The following is a 24,866-nucleotide window of genomic DNA, read 5'->3' as shown; positions in this document are numbered from 1 at the left end:
ACCATAATTCCTACTCAAAATTTCTAGTTTGGTAAGTCTGAAGGTGTGCAGCCAGATGTAGATTTCTTTATACAGTAACACCGAAATGGAAATGCTTAACTCTAAAAACGGACACATCAAAAGTAGTAGCAATCATGTGAATCAACACAATGGTACATAATGGTATTAGTCACCTGTTTAACAACTACAAGGTTACTAGTAATATGATACTATTGTGTGTTATACAGTGTTTAGTAGTGGTGAGTCAGGTGGTATTTATATTGCAGGCTTCTGACTAATGTTGTGGTTTAGCTGGCACTAACTAAAATGCTATAAGAGATGTATGTATCAGGTGGGACTTGGACATATAATACTGTATCCACTGATGTGCTGCAGAACATTTATAACACTAATAAAAGCTATCTGAATTGTAGCAGTTGGTCAGTGCAAACCATGCAAGTCAAATAAGTGTACTTAGTGGTGTCTGTCACAGGTATCCCAATTTGTAACTAACGGGAACACATACATATACATGTTTAGTAGTTAAGGAGACAGCTTGGTGTCTGCGGAAATTTACTGCTTGTGTAAGCTAAGCTTGTGTGTCCTTTTGATAAGCTACACAGCTATGAAGGGTTTTGTATACCTTATTTGATAGCTATGATGTGTGAAGAGCAAAGTATTTGTGTCATGCTTTACTGGACACATGCATCTGTTCATGGTGTCATGTAAAATATAACTACATAAAAATGTATTCAAAAATACTACAGACACGCACTCCAGAGCCGTTATGACCTATATATTTCAATAAATTCCGTGTATGTCATTAGGCTAGTTGTCGAAAATTGCTTGAAAATCACTACAATGTGCGTATGTTAGTTGATAGCGGGGATAATACTGCTACAAGATCAGAGAAGGTACTGATGTATTTGTTGCTTCTGTAATTGTGCTTCACCAGAAGTTTTGTTTTGTATGGTGTACCTTCTTTCATTTCACTAAACTACCATTTAACAGCTGGTTCAAAGTTGGTAAAGTTCAATAAAATTTATCATATTTCCTTAGTTTTGCAGCCAGCTCAACACTGCTATTTCACTGAGGTGTAGATAGGCAGATGCATAGAACACAAAGACGTGGCTATTACAAACCAATTTTAGAATCTCAGTTACATGCATACATATCTCTACAGTTGTCAACAGACATCCATACAGTTACTAGGTGTAGGTGGTTGTCAGGGATACGGTATTTGTAGCCATATAAATTTTGATATCGTCTTATATACTGTATTTTCTATTTCATTCTCTCTCAGAATATAATATGTACGTGGGGTTATATGATAGTGTCTGTTATCCACACATTATTGTTGTACGTACTACAGGGGTGTATACAAAGTGTAGTCATGTTTCTTGTAAGTCATGCCTACTTGAACAGTTTCTAAAAACATTGGTTTAGTGACTGAGTTGGATAATACAATGTGTACGTACATTATTTGATAGAATTTCTAAGTGTGCTCCTTAGAAATTTGCCTAAAAGCAGTAAGCCAGTACTTTGTCTAATGATGGCTTTCTGAATGGCTTGACACATACAAGCTTTAGGTGTGTGGTACATTATCACAGTGATAATGTTAAATGTATATGATCCATTTGTTTCTAATCAGTTGAAGTAGCATCAAGGCTGTAATTTATTTATTTATTTAAAAAGTTAGTTCCCATAAACCCCCATATACAGACACACTGACATCCTCACAGGAACTACATGATAATTGTCATCATATCCTCTTTCAGATATCTTACCCTGTTCAGTTGTATGTGTGTGTAAGTAGGTCAGTCAAATGTACTGTACAGTTGTGATAAAGTCAAGCCTCACTTACTTACAATGCAGCCACCTCTTTATCAAGGCCACCTTGCTACAGTTACCATATTGTATGGATCTTATAGAATCTGAGATGTCTCTTCATCAGCACTTGTTAAATCCATAATATATTTTAGCTGACTTCATTATTTTTATGACATGGACCAGAACTACACTGTACTGAAACCTTTCTAAGTGGCCACTGTATTGATAAGGTCATGACAAGTTGGAAGTGATTATGGCCTTATTTAGTAAAGCCACATTGCTATTGAGGTCATACCGTGTACTGCTGCTATATGAATCTTATATGTACAAAATGTTGGAATACATGTGTACCCAAGGGGTCTGAACTAGTGTTGCACTAATAATCAGATCGATTATCGGAAAAACCATATATCGGCTGAGTTTTTTGGTATGTATGTATGTATGTATACTGGTATTGCTATTGTGATGGGAAAACAATGGATACAGATATATGTGTTTATTTAGAAAAGCATATTCATGTGTACCAAACGATGCATCTCCTGCACTCAGCACATTGTTATTAGACCATGCAAAAATTTATATGTTTCTGGTCCTACCAATTCCCCAGGTGACCAGGCTTATTTTAATTTTTTTGCAACTTTTTGATGTGGTACACTACATTTGACATGGTGTTATAGGGGAAAACAGAGTTAGTGCATCTTTATGAGAAAAGAGTGTTTACAAGACATGAAAGCCTTTCAACAGATATATATATATATATATATATGTTAAAGCCTTCGGCTCGTGCTTTATTAGCATCTCGGCTGCACGCCTCGTACTTTATTTTTCATATAGCACTCGCGGCTATGCTTTAAATGATTTATGGAACTTTCTAGTCGTGAAGCTTCACCAAACAAAGTAACTCACGCGTATTTACTATAGTTTGGCATGGTAGACGTTCATTGCGTCTTGGCAGGTTTTGCTTGCAACCCACAATCGATTCTATTGTGAGTCACATGGTGAAATATTTCCGTGATATCTCCAGGACTTGTCTGTTTACATTAACAAATGTAATAGCAACGTTACCTTCTCCCACCCATCATCGAAGCATTTAGGTATGTCTATAAAAGCAATCCAGTGGTAGAACTCGTATTGGCTGGGGTGATTGATCACTCAGCGCGGCGAGGTTATCAGCCTTCACCGGCTTGGGTGATTAGTCGTACTGGCGTGAGCCTTGCAGGCTATTAGCCTGCACTAGAACACGTGGGCAACTGTGCTTTATTGCTCTGCAAAGAGTGCTTTATTCGTTCAATAAAGCACTCTTTGTGGTTGATGAAGCACTGTTGGCCGGCTGAGAGTGTACTGTATGAAATTTAAAATACACCTTTTCCTTTGATCTGGCCCATGCTACTATTATATGGTGATTGCACAATTCATTCAGCAAAAATATGACCAGGAAGGGAACCAGAAATTTTTGTGGCCTTACTTCTGTTAGCTATATTTGTAGCACTATTAGAAAAGCTAAATTGATCCTTTATAATTAGATTTCTAGTAAAATTTACAGGAAGATGCATACGCAGTACTGTAATGGATCAGCTACATTTATCGGCTTGAAAATATTAGCCAGTATCGGTTATCGGAATATCAGCAAAATCTCATATTGGTGTAACACTAGTCTGAACAAGTTGAAGTGTACTTTTATTGCCTTATTGATGTAACATTTATTGTTCCTATATCTGTGTTAACTATATAAACAATTCTGTGTATATGTACACTCTAGAGCATGTCTGTGTATACGTACACGAGTGTGCTTAATATTGGTCCCAAATGATTAATATTTTGAAACAATTGGTTTGTTATGTATTGTGAGCTCTGTAGGTCAGTGTACATGTATATGATGTTTTATTGCTATATTGTGTAGTACGTAAATCATGACCAGTAAGTGGCAACAAGCAGAACTGGAGACCTCGTTTGAACATACTAAGATCAGAGTGTTAGCTGGTATGTTAGAAGTTACAAATTGTTATGAATTGTATAGTACATTAGGCCTATTGTTTGTGTGTGTGTGTATGTGTGTGTGCGTGCGTGCGTGCGTGCGTGCGTGCGTGCGTGCGTGCGTGCGTGCGTGCGTGCGTGCGTGTGTGTGAAAGAGGATGTGATGGCAAATAGTTACAGTACTTACCATGCAGTTCCTGTGAGGATGTCAATATGTGTGTGATTGTGTATGACATATGGTAACTAACTTTTTAGCTACAGAAACTCTTATTCCCTTACTCAATAAGTAATCCTATGATTGTTTTCTGAATTGAATGGCTTGACACATTGTTGTTGTTTCATTTAGTAAGAAACTTTACTCACATTGCTCCAATCTTCCCAGCTGTTACAATGGGAACCTGGTGGCCTGGTGTAACATCAATGGTAAACTGGGGAAGCAAATGCAAATTGTCCTTGTCTCATATAGCAGGTGAAGGTCTAGGTGGTACTTCTGGTGCCTACATCGCCTGTGAGACATGGTACAGCCTCCTGTGGGTTACTAGTTCTGCTCCAGGAGGTTTTACCTGTGCAGACTCCTAGCACTTGAGTAGTGCACAGGTGTCCCAGTACTGCTTCACTGGGTTGATGTGACCATGCCAGCAGCAGCCAAAAGCCTTGATTTGCTTTGCATTTGCTTGTGTGTATGCGTATACGTACATTTTTTGTGTCCAAGTGTGGGCATGCATGTATGCAACCTGTGCAATGTTCCTTTAACAATTACGGATACAGCCACCCCCATTAATATGAACACCTTAATGTTTACAATTGGAATTCAACAGGTGTGAATACTAATGGATTGCCATAGCTTATGTACATGTTTAATATAGGGATACCTGTTGAGTACTACTAGATAAGTGGCTTTAGTTTGGGTAGTAAGAATTAGGTGTGGGAGGGCATAAGCCTTATTGTTGATATACATGTATAGAACTTCTGGGTGTGAAATTAATATGTATACCACTGTAATTAAATCACTGTGTCATTTACCTTCATTCATTCTCTTATCTGTCAAGAGCACAATATGTTTAGGATAATTTGCTACTATCTGTATGAAACAAAGTATTGTCACAACTTGCATGTAATATATAATACAGAATGTTGCCACTCTTTCCATCCCATATTTCTTGTTTAATCCTCTTCTCTTACAGATGAGCATGAAAAGATTCAGAAGAAGACATTCACAAAATGGGTACAGTCTCACTTGCGCAAGGCCACTGGTCAAGTGCCAAAACTTGATGACCTTTATGTTGACCTTCGTGATGGACGTGTGTTATTGAAACTACTAGAAGTGATATCTGGAGATAATCCAGTAAGTGTATAACATTGATGTTGACTGTACACCATATACAAGTGTGTTAGGTACACTAGGCCTATAACAGACTTGTTTAAAGTCAAATTATGTATTGTTACATGTATACATGTATAATGTACACCACTTGTTATATAGGGTAAGCTATCAAAGGGTAAGATGAGGATCCATCACATGGAGAATGTAAAGAAAGTATTGGATTTCTTGAAGTATAAAAAGGTAAGGTTCCATCTTGTACTGTTATGTACTATATGTCTACATACATACTTTATTATCTCATTAATAAGGTTTTGAGAATGTTTTTCTTAGCATTATTTCATTGCACCTTCATACGTGATTACGTATGTCATTGATGAGTTGTACATGCAGATGTGGTCTCATGAAGAGTTGCTATGGCTTAAGATTTCATGACATTTCATGGAATGAAATAGCTCAAGCATATTGCATGATAGACAGAATGTTAAAGCAGTTGTTTACCTATGTTTGGCCCTCACTAGTTATGGTCTATTATGTTCAATTACCTAACATGTACAGAGTGTGTGAGAAATGTGATACTAAATACTTGTGGTGAGACCATTGAAGTGTACCACAGTATTTAAATAACTGGCTTCAGTTTGTTGTGTTGTCCCTAACACCTTTTAGAACTATACATCAAAGGATTCACAATACCCCACTGTCCCTTGTTTACTGGTCATTTAATACACTTGACATGACCAACAATAATCCCTTCAAGTTTAAATTTTAATAAGTGTTTACATGTGCGCACCAGTGGAAACTGTACCTGTTTAGTATGTAGCTGCTTGTAAATTACATACATACAGTATGTAGCCATACAGTAAACACTGCTCTTAATATGTAAATACTGCTGGCACGAATGTGTAAAAACTAGCCGTGTTGTGTTAATCCAGCTATTGTTTTGAATATTGCCATGAAAGATATATGATATAATATATATGTAATAGTTGTAACATGGACATGAGGGCTTTGTCTGATATGTATGCCTGAGGGCTGCAGGCCCGAGGGCATACATATCAGGCAAAGCCTGAATGCCCATGTTACAGCTAATATGTAACACTTATTAGGCTGATAACCTGTACAGGGTAATCAATCACCCAAACCAATATGAGTGCAGCCACTGGATGTATTATATATGCATACCTAAAATTTTCGATTATGGGTCAGCAGCTAGTACGTTCTGGTTACGCTTGGTTATGATAAACAGACATATCCTAGAGATATCACGGAGAATTTCCATTACACGAGTTTAATGTTTTAATCAGTGCTATTGAATCGTTTATGGGAAAACTACACAGTTCACTAAAGGCCTAGACAGGTAAGCTTGCTTGTAGAGTAGTTGCTCTGTGCAGAGTGGTAGCTTCGTGATGGGGTGTGTCCATATTTGAAAACGTGCGGAAACGATAGAATGAATAGGCTATAGCACTAGTTCTCACCTTAGACCAACGTTTTTCAACTCGTAGGATGGCGAGGATAACGAAACGCTCTCTGTATGAGTGGTTTTCATGGCGAAATTCAAGTCATGCATCCTAATCACGTGAGTATTAATTGATCCCCACAATCGATTTCAGCATCAACATCTATATAATCACTGCCCAGTTGTAGCCCAGTCTACATTTCATATGTAGCCCGGGCGGCTCCTTTGATCTTAAGTGTGAAAGTGTTACCTATATATAGTAAAAACACATTGGAACATGGAAAAGTTGTCTATTTTCTATAAATACTGCTAGCTAGTATTTACTACTGCTTTCCAAGACATTTTGTAGCAGCTGCGCATGCATTTATAGTAAGTATTTGTTCTTTTTTGAAGATAGTTCATGTGCTATAGAGTATACAAGAATATATAGTTCATGTGTACTTGAAGCTACAGTACTCAGTCTATTACACATTTAGTTGTGGTATGATTATACATGTGTATTCCAATACAGGTTCAACTGGAAAATATTGGTAACCATGATATTGTTGATGGGAACCCTAAAATCATCCTAGGTCTCATCTGGACTATAATTCTACGTTTTCAGGTGTATATATATGTGTGTGTGTGTAGTGTAGTGTGTGTGTGTGTGGTGTAGTGTAGTGTGTGTATGTACAGCTGTGTGTGTGTGTATTGTAGTGTGTGCATGTGTAGTGTGTGTGTGCGTGCATGCGTGTGTGCGTGCATGGATGTGTGTGTGTATGCGTGCGTGTGTACGTATGTGTGTGCGTGCGCGCGCGTGCATGTGTGTGTACGTGCCTCATACATACTGTATCTGCAGTGAATACATTGCTTATAATGCAATACATAATTTTTATTTTGGATACACGTCATGTATAAAATTTACACATCATAGCCAAATGTTGGTTTTCTTGTGTTGAAAACGTCTCATCTTTCTTCAGATACAAGACATACAGGTGGATACAGAATCAAAGGACCAACGATCAGCAAAGAGTGCTCTACTACTGTGGTGTCAAAGGAACACAGCTGGGTAGGCTAGTCACATGTACTTGTTGTTAATGTAGCACCAGCCATCAAGTATTATCAATAAATAACATCTTTATTTATGTACAGGTGTACAATAGAAATCTTAATCTTATTGAAATGTTTTCACTAGGTATAATAATGTCAAAGTGGTGGATTTCTCAAGAAGTTGGAGGAGTGGTCTGGCATTTAATGCCATCATACACAAGCATAGGTGAGTTTATATTTGACTTTCATTTTGTGATGTACACACTGCATGGTGGATTTTACCTTGTTTACATACATGTATGTGTATCCATCCCCTCTTGCTTTGCAACTTCATTAACAAGTTACATGTATGTTATGTATGTAGTAGTACACTATAAGTAACATTGCCTTTACATGTCTGATAGAGATATATGTACCCTTGCACAACAATTAAGATTGTACGTACAGGGCTGTCATATGCTGTACTTGGATTGTGTGTATGTGTAGTCTAGCATGCTGGATGGTTTGTATGAGTGGCATGGTACTGTTGTATACTTTCCTGGAACATCACTACGTAGATTATGTCATTACATATATTATGTCATTGTGTCGTAAAGGTAAGCAGTACACTGGTAATATCTTGGCAATATATCTGAAACCTACATTAACAATTGTACTCTTTCACAAATCTGTAGTGGACCATATTCCTTTCTTTTCAAGTGCTAGAAAAAAATTTAAAAAGAGCTCTGCATTAAAGGTGTCATGAGCCAGTGTTTTCAAACTGTTGTCTATAATGAATTATCTCATCTCAAGTATGGAAGTGTGGGGAGGAAATGTGTTACTGCCCACCTTGTCCACCTACACATCAATGAAGTCTTATAATACTAATTGTAGTGCTTCTCAGAGACTTTGTACAACCCTCAAAATATCTTTAGCCATTTGTGTGACTTTGCATTTAAATGTTACATGTATGCATCTGGATTTTTTATGTACATGAACGTATATGCAGTAAACAGTAAAACACTCAACATCAAGAATATGTATGTAGGTTAAATATGGCTTCCATACAGTATGTATGTGTGTAATAGCAAGAGTTCATAATATAAAAAGAGAGGAGAGTGTCCTACTCTGGTATAGCCAGTACAAACGTGTAGTGCGAAGTGATGATGCAATACTGGTTACCACTATTCAGGTGTTAATTGATCACGTGACTGAAGTCACAAAAATGCTATCTCATCAGAGAAGTTCTAAAGGGCTTTAAATGGATGATGTGGGTATTGGTCTAGAAGAAATTATTGTGGAAACATCACCAGACTTTGATGAGTCATCCCACCAACCACCGACGAAGATAGTACGATGACGAAAGGCTGTCACCAAGAAAGAACGGGAACGTCTGGTGAAGGAAGTGCGCAACCTGCTGTTAACTCCAATTACAACATATTGTCTGGATGTCACGCATTCAAAGTTAGTTTCACATGCAAACAACTTGGTCAAAGAATCTGCGTTATCTTTTGAGCCTTGGGATATATTCTTCATTGTAGGTTTCTTGAAGAACGTGTTTGCCAATCTGTATGAACGCTGTGCTAAGAATAAGGACAAATTCATAGCATTTCAGTTCCAATGGCATCAATACTGTAGCATTCTACTCGTGAAAGACACTACTAACCTTGCAAAGCTGAACTTAGACTCTGAAGACTCCACCACTATTACTCGAGTTGAGTCAAGACAGCAGTGGGTTAACTTTTATCAGGCAAGGAAGTTCGGGCATGAAGTTGCCAAGATATTCACGTTGGTATTCTCAATGGAAGTATACAACAAGCTCCTTAGTCACAGTTACACATTTTTACAGAATCTGACTCCGTCTAATGCCCATGCGATCCCCTCTACAACACATGCTGACCCTGTAGATGTTTACTATAGGTTTGGAGGAGCAACACTGGCTAGCATGTTACATGGTCGTTACAAGGCAATGAAGTCTGAACTGACCAAACACAAGGAGAAAATATCTGAGGAGATCCACATTTTATAGGTATTAAATACCAAGGATAAAGATAAAGTTCCTATGTACTTACGGTATAGAGATTGTGGGTTTATGTACTTTCCCCACGAAGAATTGGTCCCATTTCTCTACAGGACGTGGATGTTGCAGTAAAATCAGTTTGTAATGAAAGTGGATTCAAAAAGTATGGACCTTCTCTTATACAGGAAACCACCAAGTTTATTAATAGTGGAATTAAGCTTAAAGAAAAGTTTTGTGAACTGTTGCGGAGCTGTTTTGACTCCTTAGATTGTTTCAAGCCATCTGCTTTGAATGATGTGTTCTCCAAATTTGTGACAAAACTTACGAACACCAGAATCCAAGAATTCTCAAGCTCCTTCAAAGCTACCACTGCAATGAGGAAAGACACCGCATCAGTGTCTGGACAAAATTTATGAGACACCTTGTTGACACAGCATATAAACACTAAGAGTAAAACAAATTCATAGCTACTTTAATATTGATAATTAACTTTTGTCATAATGCAGAGAATACGAAATACAAAACTAATTAATCAAACCTTCAGCATCCAGCTTGCCAGCAGCTGATCTCTTATACTGGCTGAAGAGAGATTCCACAGCACTTCCGGACACCCGTAAAGGTGAAACAAACCGATCTGGATACTTGTTTAAAAAGTAAACACAGAATGAGTCAAATCCATAAACACAGATCCTGAGTAAATCCCAAGCTGTTAAAGTAAGCATGAAAGTTAGCACTCTTCCCATATGTGTACCTTACTTTGCCAGGCAAGGAATTCGTTGGGCTGGGGTGGATTGGGCTTAGTTGATAATTTCAACATTAATCACTAGTTTTGATATAGGTTTTGGTTTACCTGCTTCGGTAAGGGAATGGTGCCACTTGACGACGAAAAAGTCATACCCTTCCCTTATAGACTTCAGAATAGCACAGTTTGTGTCAGTTACTCGGTCATAGCTCAACTACCCTTTCTCGGTCATAGCTCAACAACCCTTTCTCAAAAATTTTACTACATGCCTCCAGATTTTTCAGGGTCAGTTCAACTTGTGGAGCATCTGCCGGAGGAAGTTGCTGATTCACGTAATGATACAGCTCTCCAAGTACTTGTTCTTGCTACAAAAAATAGTGAGGCATTGTATGGTCTGTTGTTTAATTTTGAAATGTTAACATCAGGCTTGTTGTAATCATAATGGTAATTGTAATTAATTACTAATCATTACCATTTTGTCAGGTAATTACTGGTAAAATTGTAAGAAATTGTAATTAAACAGGTAATTAATTACTGATCATTACCACATTTTGGGTAATTGTTATTGTAATGATTAAATTTGGTAAGTAATTACAACAAGCCTGATTAACATACACCCAGCTATAGTGAGACCTGTTCTGTTTTACCTGCATGATCTTGGCTGGTGCTACATTTAACTTGATCCAACAGTCTCTAATGATGTAGGCTTCACACAACTTGGGGATCATGTGGGCATTACCATTCCTTACACGTGCACATTCTCATTCAACAATTTCCTGCCACCCAAAATGATTTGCATTGCAAGTAAAATTCCTAGTCCCATTTTCCTGAGATGAATGCAGAGCATTGATCATGTTCTTTAGCTAAATTTAAAGCATAAAATTAACACAATAGCAATATTTAATACCTGATGATTTGGACAGATCAACCAATAAATTAGGTGTGGTGCGTTGAATGGGTACGGCTTTACTTGGTACTCATCACTAAAAGCTTGGTTGGTACACTATAACCATGTATGCTTTTCACCACAGTCAAGTTGGATGCAGCCCCATCACATACTAGGAGGCTAGTGGCAAATCCATGTACCTGTATTGAAGAATACTAAAGTAATACAGTAGATGAACATATCTAATATCACTTGAAAGAGATGGATAGTTTCAAACACACATGAATAGTCTTTGCAGAAAACATTTCTGAGTTAGTGTAATAAGGTCCAACTATGTCATAGGAAGACGTTAAATCCCTCCACAAAAACTGCATTATATAAGCAGTTTGCTCTGCTGCCTTATCCTTGTCAAATAGTTTGTATACATCGTGAAGTGATGCTTGATCCTCTGCAGTCATTGATAGCCCCACAATTGTTTGACTTCTGGAATTCCACATAAGCCTCGATATGACTTTTACCTCATCAAAAATCAACACTCCGTCAGCCATTGGCACCAACTTTCCTGTAGCTTTGCACATTGACTTGAACTGCTCAAACTGCTCCACCTGCTTAGATATACTTTCCCAAGACGCTCCACTATCATGCAGAAAGCAACCAGTATATGCTTGGAGGGTGCTTCTTGCAGGTAACTGGAGAATACCAAAGCTTTTCAAAGCTTCATAGGTTGCCGGGCTTCTAATGTACACTACAAGACCTGTTGGAAAAGAGAATGTTTTATCACACACATGCACCCACACACACATGCACACAATACACATATTGAGACACTCAATCTTTTACCGATTCGAATAGTAACTAAGCTCCATCGGTTACCACGTTTCCCAGTACCTACATTAAAACATATTTAGTTACAGAATAGCCAATTGATTTACACCATACTATTCTTCAATTGATCGGAGTAGAATTCATTTCGCTGCCTGTCTTTCCTCCAGATTTCCTTCAGAGAGTCTACCACTCCAATGCCACCAGCTTCCTTGTATACCTCTTCAAGTTGGTCCCCATGCTCATCCTCTAACACTGCAGATATCTGGCACATGTCATCATGTTGAGTATCATCCAGTGTTACGTCTAAATTAGAGTATTTGGATAGTAATTGTTTATCCTTTGTTCTCTCGGTTTGTACATTTCTTTTCCTTGCTGCAGAACTTGCTGGTGATAAGTATTTGGTGGGGTAATTAGAATTTGCTACCTGGCATCGAATTTTTTTTCCAGGGCTAACTTGGGCTGACTTTTTCTTTTGGTTCTCCAGAATTCTCAGAAGTCGTTTACAAAATGAGCACAAAACTTCACTAGAGGCTTGTTCCATAAAAGTTGCATTCTTTGGAAGTTTTTACCAACGTAAGCAACCAATAGAATCGACTCTCTGAAATAGTGCCACTGACACATTAACTTGCTTACAGTGGAAACGAATCACTGAGAGATACTCATCATTATATTTGTCACAACCGATTCTGGGACAAAATACAAAGCCGTTAGATTGCAATAGCCCCTTGCACACCTGAGTAAATTCCTGATCACTTGTAATCACTCCCTTGTCTACTGATACAAGGAGTACTTGCAGATCACAATGATACCCAGGAGGTGTTGGCGTTAAAATAACTCTGACACGATGCACATACCCAGCAGGTGGGTGGTTATGAACTAATATATGTGTTATTTGCAGCAGAGTAGTTCCATCTGAAGCCATCAATAATGTGCCACTAAGTTCAGGATAGTTTTTAGTTATAATTTCTTGAAAACGGCTATGAGGTGGCAAAGGTACAGGATCATCATCTGTCTGTTTTGTGAAAACTGTAGCTGGGTGAGAATTAGAGGTAGAATTATTACGCTCGCTCTCCATTGACACTTACACAGGCTCGAGGACAGGTTCAACAGGCAAAAATTCTGTCCACGTGTGTACAGTTTCCTCGCCAACTTCTGCAGCGCTATCCATATCACTATCAACATGGCTTTCTTTTAACACAGCAGACGACTTCAGAAACCTTATGGGTGTAGCTATAGGTGTAGTTGGCTCCACCACGACAGGTTTCACTGGCAAAGTAGACACTGAATAACCAGTTTGCAATCGCTCTACGTTAGAATCGAGGTTGGAATGGCTCATATCTACAGAGGAAACACCACTTATGGTAAACAAATCACGGGTGTTCTTTGAAACGGGTCTCTTAGGTGTGCCTTCCATATTCTCACTTTGATATTAGTCACTAATCGATACTACTCTGCACGTGTCTGGGTTGTTATTGTCACCTCATGTGTTAAATCAACATACGGTAAATAACGTAAATAAATTGGAATGCTTCGCACTACGCGTTTGTACAGGCTATACCAGAGTAGGACACTCTCCTCTCTTTTTATTTTATGAACTCTTGGTAATGGTAAAATATCTAGTATACTTTAGCCCATGTTAACAAGTATTTACAGTACATGTACGTTGACTTCTGAACAATTTGTCTTTATGAGGTGATCTCCAAAAGTGACAACAAAAGTACCTGTATTGTAGCATATTATTTTTTGTTTGTTAAGTCATGTGTCTGTTCCAGACCTGACCTGATAGAATATGACCAGTTATTGGCTAGTCCCAGTAATTACATGGGTAACCTCAACAATGCCTTCAAGGTGGCTGAACAGGAACTGGGACTACCCCAACTACTTGATCCTGAAGGTAATCATTGTACTGTGACATATTACACTGTTGTAGTTTACTTGTATATACTTGTATACTTTTATGAAGTCTTGTTGTTGGACGTACAATTTATACATACATACATGCTTACATATAATATTTGCAATGTGGATACGTACATGTGTTTTGATTGTACAACCAGTTTGCATTTATTGTTTGTGCACAAAACTCATTTGTACTACTCCACAACAGATATTGATGTTGAAGTACCAGATGACAAGTCCATCATGACTTATGTTGTGTCTTACTATCATTACTTCTCTAAGATGAAGTCTGAAGGTGTTAGGTCCAGGAGGATTGCTAAGGTGTGTGTGTGTGTGTACGTGCGTGCACATGCGCGCATGTGTGTGTGTATGTGGTGTGTGCATGCGTGCGTGTGATGTAGTGTAGTGTGTCTACATAGCATACTTTGTATATACATGTATACGTAGTATTTGTTTACACGTTTGTATATCTATATGGTACGTATCAGGTTCTAGCACAGATGAGGGATAATGATAAATTGATCAATGAATATGAGACGTTGGTTACTAACCTGTTGTCATGGATACAGAAGATGACAGAAGATTTATCAGACAGATCATTCCCTAACACAATCTCCGGTGTACAGGCATTAGTGACTGACTTCAACCAGTTTAGGACTGTGGAGAAACCTCCCAAGTGAGTGTGTAGAATTTGTATTGTTAATTGTACGTACTTGCATATTTGTAAGTCTTTTTATTTGTTACATATTTAAATGTTTCTGCCATGCAAGAGAAGCTAATATACTGTAATCCATCATAAGGACATCCTGAATTATGGACACCTTTGTTCTATTTGTATTTGTGTACAATCATTAAATCTTCATTTCACTTCAGCACAGTAACAATGTGTCCAGAATACAATTTGCATCTGGTGTAGTTTTGTAGTGCTGATTAGTTGATTATTTCTTCCAATAATTCAAACCCACAAGTAACTGTATTATGGCACTTTATAAATGAAATCACTTGTCAGTACTGTTTGAAGTTTCCAAGTTAGGTGGATGTAAGTAATGTGTAATAATACTTTTTGGAAGGCCTTTGGGCCCACAAACAAAACAATTAAGTGCGTATATGTATTGTCAGTTTTAATATTGTATAATTTCTATGACGTGTGAAGTTACGCATACGTACATGCATATGGGTTTAGCTTGAGTATTTTGTTAAAGTTTAGGATTTATTTGAATGCACATGTTATTCACTTACAGGTTTGCAGAGAAGAGTAATCTTGAGGCAATGTTGTTCATCCTACACACTCAGATGAGAGCTAACAACCAGAGACCATATGTTCCTGATGAGGAGAAGACTGTGGCTCATGTCAACAAGGCCTGGGAGTTGATGGAACATGCTGAACATGAAAGGGAAATAGCCTTGAGAGAGGAGATGATCAGGTAATGAGTGCATTTAATGTGTTGTGTAAGGCAGCACAGCAAAGATGTTAGACCAAAATCCCAACTAACCTGGTGATTGCAATGTTCTGGATTGATGCTTACCGGTGCCCGGTTGCTCTTGTGTATTTCCTTAAGCAAGGAACTTACTCTAGTCTACCCATCCATTTAATTAGGGGCCTGCTGTAAGGTGGAAAGCAACCACCCAGCTGTGTCAGGTCTGGTTATGTACAAATACATTCCCTTGATTGTAAGTTTCAGAAAACTATATGTCAATAACATATGTGACTGGATTTTGGAAAAACGATCCAAATGGCACATTAGAAGTTTCGAGATAAACGGTTTTAAAGAATTGAAGCTAGCATAACTCTCCAAGGATAGCAAGCACGCGTATGAAATTTACACAAAAGATGCATCAATCTGTTACCTTTCAAGCCACTTCCAGTACCTGTAGCTGCTTGTACAGTTTCCCGCCAAATAAGATAGAAAATCTGAGCAGTTGGACGAGCGAAGTAGTATCACGAGTGCTCACAAAGGGGTGGAGGCTGGGGGGTAGCGGGGAGGGCAAAAGATAGGCCTCAAAATGGAGGCAGACCACGATTGGAGTCCAGACACGAGATTACAGGGCTGTGCTGGCTCTTTAGTGGCTGATATGTAGCAAAATCTACAGAGAACACGTCTGGCCTACATTATAAGGCTGTCCACCAGTAAACCACTGATTCTTGCCAAGCCAGGTCCTTCACAAGGCCTGAAACCGCCATTTGGGCACTCCACACCATCCAGAAAAGACGTCTATTAAAACCAGCCTCGTGTAGTTTGAGTAGTACTGAGGGTCAAAACTTGTAGTACGATAGTGTAGCTATCCACTGGTGGTGTTAGTTTGATTATGCCTGATGTGCGATTTGGTTCGGTTCTGTAAAATCTGGTCACATATTATGTAATGTGTATGACACTGATGTATGAATTGCATATGATATGTAAATGTACTTGTACAAATGGCCTGTATTGAACAGACTGGGAGCACATCACATAATATGTTATTGACATATAATTTTTTGAAACTTACAATCAAGGGAATGTATTTGTACATAATCAGATCTGACATGATGCTGCAAGCTATTAAACAGTTCAAAACCAATGGGTGTGATTTATGCGTAATATTACATGCTTTGTAGTAAAGACAGGTTCTAACAGCTAGATAATTTTATTCCCTAATCAAGAGGAGTTTGATGGTGCTTATTTTTGTTGCAGAAAGAATGAGGTACAGGAAAAACTTATCCAGTAATGGATTTGCATGATCATGGCTAGTACAATGGTGCAAGTTATCATTGTGCTCTAGAGTTGTAATAGTTAAATAAGCACCTGTTACATATTTATTTTCCTTATATGTAGTTGCTGTACAAATTGATCTTTCTGTTATTGCTATGCACTTTGTATCACTATAATGCAAAAAAAAGTTCTCAGCGCATGAATTTGAAACATTACCAGATCTTTCCCTTGGTTACATAGAGCAGAGGATTAAAATAACTAATACTCATGTCAAGGTTTTTCAGATTTCTGGCCATGTACGTATATTTTCAGATTATTAATTCCATTATAATGTACTTGTGTAGGTTGGAAAAACTTGAACAGTTAGCTGCCAGATTTGATAGAAAGGTAATATATGTATTGAATTGTTTGAATGCCATTCTAGTTTTTGTTACAGTAAGTGTCTATGTTGATGTATTTATTATTGATACAAAGTTGTGTCCATGTGTATGCATATTATTATGTACACATATATTATCCCCTCAGGCTATTCTAAGGCACACATGGCTCAGTGACAACATGGCTAATGTAGCTGAGGACAATTTTGGTACTGATGTGTATGCTACTGAAGCTGCTATCAAGAAACACGAGGCACTAGAAACTGATGTGAAGGTATGTAAGTAAAAGATTGGATTGGTGAGTGTGGTATGCTTTATGATACAGCGTAACTGTTGATATGGAAATAACTGTTTAAATAATTAATTAACCCTTTGAAGATGGAATTAATTTTGAATATGAAATAATGTGTAATATGTGAGCAGAGCGCCAGACTTCTATTATTGCACAACAGGATATTCTTACACATGAAATAAAACTTTGTTTCAAGCACTACAATAACATGTAAACAGTTTTACATAACACTAAAGAGTACTTTTGATACGAAGTGATGAATGGCAGATATCGTCTTCCCCGGATCTAGATGGCGTTTTAATTGTTACGACCATCCATTTAAAAATCCCATGATCTATTGTGTACCACTTGATTCAGTAGCGCACGAGGATTCTATTGGCGCTTAGTTTAAGACCATAGCATTAAGTATGGCGAAGATATGCCTTGATTAGTGAAGCAGTGTACACCCTTGGCGGAGAAGGGTCTTTTCAAAGTGGTGTGATGAACAGCATTTTACTCAAATTCTTCGATGCTTGGTGCCATTTTATTGGGAAGAATATAGGCTTATGGTTGTTGAAGGATTAAAGCACCGGTATCTTTTGAACAGTGTTATGAGTTTTTCTTATACACCTCTTTACTTTACTTGTGCTATCATCCGTACTGTTCAAACTTACAACTTACACAAGCTCATGTTAAAAGGCTTTATTTAAGCAGTTTATAAAACCGAATAAATGGCTGTGTTTAATTAAGTATGAGTACAATATATACATGAAATTGACAAGGAGAAAACATCCTGACCACCTGGTAGACTCCTGTAAGCGTTTGAGCGTTAATCAGTTGGCTGCAGGTTCGAGGCTGCCCAGATCCAGTCATGGATCTTTTCTCCTTCACATTTTCAAACACACTTTACGTAACAACTTTGAACAGGCTGTAGGACCAGGTGCCCTACAGACCTTCAGCACATGTGCTGTAAAGCCTTAATAAATAAAAGTAAATAAAAAAACAACAACTTGCGCTTGGTTACCATTATATTTTGGTGTTGTTTTGTTTACACAGGAGTATGAATCTCGGTTAGAAGCCATGTTGAAGTTAGCCAGTGAGCTAGAAGCAGCGAACTATCATGACAAGGACCAGATCATGGAGAGGTGTGTTACTGTGTGTACCTGATTTTGGCATGTACAGTGAAACCAGGTCTGTATCTTCCTTTACCATTACAATTCCATTTTGATTGAGCAAAGGGGAAATTTTTTCACAAATAGCAGCCTATCCATGAAAATCATGCTCTTTACCCTCAAAATGTTATCATATTATTTGGAAGCAAATAATTGTTTTACAACATTTTCAGATGTGATGATATTTCCAACTTATGGAAGACATTGGTAAAGCAGTTGGAAGAACGAAGGAAACGTTTAGAGGTGGCAGCCGGTTTGTTTAATGTGTTTGAAGAGATGAAGACCATCTTGTTGGGTATGGAGGAAATAAAGGTAAAAGTTTTATTTACATGTTGTTTCAGATACACTCTAAGCTTCAAACTGCATGTTATTTTTTTATAGAAAGTGTTCCAGCACTGGTTTTTAGTACATTTTTGCTTGTAGTGAAAACTTTCTGCTATAATAGTGCTTACCTAAATATTTTACAAGATACCTTTCCTTTCATCCTTACAAAATGAAGCTAACTTTTTGTTGCCGATTTGGCCAGCATTGTATGTTTTCCAGGGTGGTGTATAGTTAATCTTTGAGGTAGTATAGAAATTTGTTACAGTTGACATCAAAGATGTTCTGTTCTATAACTGAATGCTTATTGACACAAGTTATTACATCATTGCCTGGGTCCATGAGATAGATGAACGACCAAGTTTCACATATTTGATTGTTCTATTAGAGTATTTTACACTACTAAGTGTTTGTGTATGTTCTATTAGAGTGTTTTACTTGGTTTATGGCACGTGTGTGTTCTATTAGGGTGTTTGCAGTTTGTTTCAGATTTACAAGGCTTTTGTTCAATACTGGTATTGCTTTATGTGTGTACATATTTCTGCTTCACATCCATCAGGTTCAGTTACAGTCAGAGGAGTTGGGGAAACACCTTTCAGAGGTGGAGACGTTACTACAACAACACAACATGCTGGGTACTAGCCTGGAGGCATATAAACAACACATCACGCAAGTCAATCAGCAAGCTGGACTATATGCTGATAAGAAATATGCTAACAGCAATGAGAAGTGTGAGTATATGTTGTGTACACTATATTACTAGTGGTTGTACCTTTATGATTACTATCATAAGTTGTGACTGTTTTATTAGAGTATGATAAGTGTATGCTATATTAGAGTAGTTTGGGTAGTGCATTATTAATTTTGTGTGAAAACTTTTTATGATTAAGTTTACATACAATTATTTCACAGCAAAATTATGGTGCTGTACTTATGTGTACTTTTGTTACTGGTAGACTTTTCACCGGACTCCACTGTGATAGTCACCAGACAAACAGAACTGGAGAATGCTTACAGGGAGACTGCAGCGTTGAGTGATGAACGCAAGGATAAGCTACAGGTCTGTAAACTCTATACCATGTGCATTCCCCTATCATTGTTATTATACAGGAGTCACTCAGACATCACCAATTCTATGTTGATGCCGATGAGGAGCAGTCATGGATTAATGAGAAAGTTCAGCTATTAGCAGCAATTGATTCCTTACCCACTGACCTGTCTAATGCTCTACTGATGAGCAGGAAACTAGAAGTACGTTAGCATGTTCTGAAAACAGCAGACAACATCAAAAACTTTAATTTACGGTGTACTGTATTGTATACATGTGTATCACAAAGGGTAGGGTCATCTGGGTCAACTGGATAATGTTTTGTCTGGGGAACCCAGATCTGACATGCTTCATACTGTAGTATTGTCTGACCTGGATTAGATCATGTGTTATATGAAATGATTCCTTCACAATGTAGAAGTGTACTGTATGTATGAGCAGCACAGCTGCTTTTGTCCAGTTGTTGGTAATGTGTGATATTGTCTGTAGGTATACAAGTAGCCATACTCAATTTCCAGTACAGCGTGTTGAAAGTTTGTGGGTAAAGACAAAGTCACACTGACTTATTGGAAATGTGCCTTGTTGCTTGTTGATTTACATGTACCCGTGTCCACTAATCATTTGTTAGTCATAAAACTTAGTTGTTTGATCATATTGCTACCTTTCACTTATCACACTAGTATAGCAACCAAAACAGCTTTGTAATGTGCCTTGGTTTAAATTAAGCTGGGTCTGATTTGGTTAATGGATCAGCCAGCATTGGTACGCAGTAGGGTGCTTGATCTGTTTGGTATATTATCAATTTATCATGATATTTGACTATTTTACAGACACTGGTAGAGGAGGTGTCAGCTCACAATAGCCAGTTTCAAAGGGTGCTAGCTGATGGTGGTCAGATAGACAAGGATAGAGTCAGCAAGTTGAAGGAGTCATGGGCTGACTTGGAGAGTCAGGTGGATGAGAAGAAGTTGTTTGTTACTGCAGGCCTAGAACTACAGCAGGTAATAATCTATTTATCTCTATCAATAGTTCTCCTGTTTATTGAGATGTTTTTAAATTGATTTGTTCTTAACCATACTCCTACCAACTTTTCTCCATACAGTATGGTTAATATATGATATCTGTGTTTGTACAAGACTCATGTTGGTACCAGGTTGTGTGCCATAGTAAAGAGATTTAAAGTGAAGCATTGTTACGTAGCTACGTTTTTTATTAAGACTACCTCAGTATAGCAGTGCTGTCAAGTAGGTCTGAAATGTAGCTGAGAAGTTACTCATGATTGACTACCTCATTATGTCTAATACCCTATAGTTCCATACACATAAGATCTGAGTAGCGTACTTACTTGCGTACATGTGTGCAGGTTGTTTTATAAAGTTTTCTTTTGTTTATGGGTATACTGCATTATGTAAGTATTAGATGTCATATTCCAATAGTTCATTAGTGATTGTATGGAGTGTGATAATTCACTGAGTTTGATGGAACAAGTGTTAGCGTCTGATGAGATTGGACGAGATGAGCAGAGCACTCTGGCATTGCTTCGTAAACTGGATGTATGTTGGTCTGTCTGTATGTGTGTACTTGATATTGACACTATGTCATGCGTAGAGGTGTACCGATATGAGTTTTTGGCATGTACCGATATCCGATATTGATGCAACCAAAGAAGCCGATAACCGATAGTCGATCCGATATTTGCATTAATATTTTAAGTGTACATTTACCTACCCTACAACAACATGTGCATGTATTCATATCTGCCTGTGGTGGTACACAGCTTGGGTTTCTATTGTGCAATCCAGACAATTAGGCACCCACAAACGTTTTTATGTACACTCCCATGAAGCCTAAAACGGATGATGTTTCTGCATTACTGCGAATTCTAATGGCTTGTACAGCAAGTTTCTTTGGTTACTCTGACCCTTCTTTTATTACAAAGGTACTCTATAACTGCTTCATTTGTAAAGACTGTGATAGGCTTTGCAGCAACAAACACTAGAATCGTGTGGATTTATATGGCTTCTCGTAGCGTAGCGCTTGTTGCAGAGTGAACAATAAGCCACTGGCACTAATGAGCCACATGAATAACGTAGAAAACCAATGCATAATCCGTTTATGTACAAACTATTGCTACTGTATGAATATGGTAGCGATATCAGTCCTCCTGCTGTTCTGTACCGATACCGATATTGGTAAAAAAATGCCATATCGGTGGCCGATATTGTAGCCGATCCGATTATCGGTACACCTCTAGTCATGGGTTGTGTCAATAATATTATTCTGTGGCTCTTACTTAATACTAACATTGTGGATGTTTTATAGGTGTTGGATGAAGACTTGAAGTCTCACAAAAGGGATATTGATCTGTTGGAGCAGCAAAAAGAGAAAATTACAACAGTAAGTATAATTGCTAAATTTTCTAGTTCATTTCTTTATATTTCATTTACCAAAATATGTATGTATGCTGCTCATGTGTTACACCAGTGAACCCCATACTTTAGCAGTAAAACTGTATACATGTATGCACTGTATGTGTACAGTGTACCTGTTCTGATTAAAATTTTATTGCATATGACATTGTGGCCTTTGTGGAAGTTTATGTATATCATTTACGTACCGTCACTACCTTGTTATCCACTAATTTAGTTGGGTGACACATCTACTGAGGACAAGATATTCCAGTTACTACAAACACACTGTCACACTGTTGATGAACAATTACAAGCCCGTAGGAGTAGACTACAAGACACCTTATCCTATCATCAGTTCTGTAACCAGGCTAATGCCCTTGACTTGTGGATCGATGACGAGGTAGACAGATTGTATGAATAGAGTGTGTAGTATATAGAGTGTCTGTATTTGTGTGTACATTGTCGTGTACTGTAGTGTGTGTGTGCGTGCGTGCGTGCGTGCGCGCATGTGTGTGCGTGCGTGCGTGCGTGCGCGCATGTGTGTGCGTGCGTGCGTGTGCAGATTTATAAACCACAGGTACGGGATAGTACACGAGCAGCATGCCCAATACTTCTGCTGAAACACTCCTTGTCTGATGAATCTTTAGAGTTTGGCATCTTTGCCAGCCTTTAGAAATTGTGCTCAAGTATTCATGGGTGTTCTGAGGAAGATTTAAAACCATTCTTGTTATTTACTGAGTTTGAATAAACCATGTTGTACTCTTTTGCAAGACTTTTCAATTGGAAAATAAGAAATGACCATGCAGGTGAGTGGCAAATTTGGTCGACTTGTACTGCCTCACTGGATTAGTCTACGAGGTGCATGTTTTGCTTAAACAATAGTTTAAGACGTGTAGTTTTGCATGATCTTTTAATCAGCACGTTTCTACTCTGTTCTTCATCTTCATAAGGCAGTATTTCAGGTTTTCTAAAATTGTGTGCATTATCACCTTGAATAAGACAAGAACTCACAACAACAACGCACTGGCGATATCATCATGCAAAACTACGTACAGACCTTAAACTGCGAAAGGTATACCTAATCCAGTGAGGCAGTACAAGTTGACATAATTTTCCACTCACCTGTATGGCCATTTTTTTTCCCACTGAAAAGTGTTATGAAAGAGTATGACTACTGTAGGTAGTGTATGGTTAATTCAAACTCAGCAAATAATGAGAATGGTTTTAAATCTTCCTCAGAACACCCATGAATACTTGAGCACAATTTCTAAAGGCTGGCAAAGGTGCCGAATTCTAAAGATTCATCAGACAAGGAGTGTTGCAACAGAAATATTGGTTGTGCTGCTAGTGTACCATCTCATACCTGGGGTTTGTAATCTATTGTGTGTGTGTGTGTTGTGTGTGTTGTGTGTGTGTGTGTGTGTGTGTGTGGTGCACTCTATAGTGTTGTGTGTGTGCGTATATTTGTCATGTTATAGATAAGTGTCAATGTGAAAAGTATATGGTATACAATAGTTGGCACTATATGTACATTATAACATTTGAACACATGCATGCATTGATGATGGCTAACATGGTGAACCAAAATTAAATAAGTCAAAAGTGTGTAATCTAGATACTATGAATAATGCATGCATTGAGCATGGGTATATAAACACAGGAACATGTTGTCTCTTATGAAATGTTTGATACGTTGTTATTTCTTGAAATACATGGCTTTGTGTGAAAATATGGCAGACAAATTTTGATTTCCATTGTGCTAGTACAGAAGTTTTCAGGTTGTTTGTCCGCGACTACGTTGCGTATGTGCAATGAATAACCAATGGCATTTAAGCAATGAATTTGAATTTGATGAAGAGTAAATTTCATTGGCTATTTACTGCACATGCGCTACGTAGGTAGTTGCGGACAATCAACCTGATACCCACTATACTCCACAAGGGGTCTGTGTTGGTGGATAAACAATGTGGACAAGTCAAGGCGAGCTAGTAGTATGGGTTTCTATGAATCTTATTATTTAACCATATTAAGTCATGTATAGCCCTAATAGTTATTGTGGATAGTAACCATTGGGTGTGTAATTATTTCAACTATTTTAATAGTTTATACTTGTGGTAGTCTGGCAGTCTGATTTGTTTACGTGGAATTTGGGCAAATTTTGGTGGCAGGTTTATATGTGCCCCCAAATGTTGTGTACCATGATCATGACCTGCATGTGACTGTGTGGTCAAGGTCATCTTTGAACGCAGTATTGTTTTTAAAAATATTTTACAAATGATTATCGATTATTGTAATCTGAGGAATGGTTCTATAAATCAATACACACACATCTATACAACTCTAACTGTCATTATATACATTGTACAGTATATACAGTAGAGCTTGTTTTACCCATTCAGTAGGCAGAGTAGGAGATACAAGGAGGAAGATTATAGTACCTTGCAAGGCTTGTTAAAATAAGACAGCAAAATGTTTCTTGTCTTACTCTATAGACAGATTATTACAAGGATATCCCTATTATGCATGCCTGATTAATCATTAATCTTATTTATAATATTTGAATGAGTGATTTTGCTTGTGAGCAGCTGTTAGGACATTACTGCAATTAGTATATAAATCCTGGTAAAGAAAGGTTT

The 24,866-nt window shown here is 37.8% G+C and overlaps 1 protein-coding gene across 3 annotated transcripts in view; it reads left to right on the top strand.

Annotated features, from left to right (window-relative positions):
- Positions 1-24,866, top strand: part of LOC136246993 (spectrin beta chain, non-erythrocytic 1-like) — a 177,405-nt gene that overhangs the window by 3,807 nt on the left and 148,732 nt on the right. For all 3 annotated transcript variants that reach the window (XM_066038589.1, XM_066038591.1, XM_066038590.1), the window contains exons 2-22: positions 3,710-3,789; positions 4,968-5,128; positions 5,267-5,347; positions 7,072-7,164; positions 7,520-7,608; positions 7,735-7,815; positions 13,814-13,935; positions 14,149-14,261; positions 14,429-14,616; positions 15,182-15,364; positions 16,975-17,017; positions 17,156-17,281; positions 18,335-18,423; positions 18,624-18,762; positions 19,331-19,502; positions 19,728-19,831; positions 19,882-20,022; positions 20,650-20,820; positions 21,256-21,372; positions 22,142-22,216; positions 22,466-22,630. In XM_066038589.1, the coding sequence (XP_065894661.1) occupies positions 3,720-3,789; positions 4,968-5,128; positions 5,267-5,347; positions 7,072-7,164; positions 7,520-7,608; positions 7,735-7,815; positions 13,814-13,935; positions 14,149-14,261; positions 14,429-14,616; positions 15,182-15,364; positions 16,975-17,017; positions 17,156-17,281; positions 18,335-18,423; positions 18,624-18,762; positions 19,331-19,502; positions 19,728-19,831; positions 19,882-20,022; positions 20,650-20,820; positions 21,256-21,372; positions 22,142-22,216; positions 22,466-22,630 (2,523 nt within the window). In that variant the 5' untranslated portion in view covers positions 3,710-3,719. The remainder of the gene's footprint in view (positions 1-3,709; positions 3,790-4,967; positions 5,129-5,266; positions 5,348-7,071; positions 7,165-7,519; positions 7,609-7,734; positions 7,816-13,813; positions 13,936-14,148; positions 14,262-14,428; positions 14,617-15,181; positions 15,365-16,974; positions 17,018-17,155; positions 17,282-18,334; positions 18,424-18,623; positions 18,763-19,330; positions 19,503-19,727; positions 19,832-19,881; positions 20,023-20,649; positions 20,821-21,255; positions 21,373-22,141; positions 22,217-22,465; positions 22,631-24,866) is intronic.

The sequence above is a fragment of the Dysidea avara genome, chromosome 2 (genome assembly GCF_963678975.1).
Source record: "Dysidea avara chromosome 2, odDysAvar1.4, whole genome shotgun sequence".
NCBI lineage: Eukaryota > Metazoa > Porifera > Demospongiae > Dictyoceratida > Dysideidae > Dysidea > Dysidea avara.
This window is presented reverse-complemented; position numbering and strand designations above follow the sequence as displayed.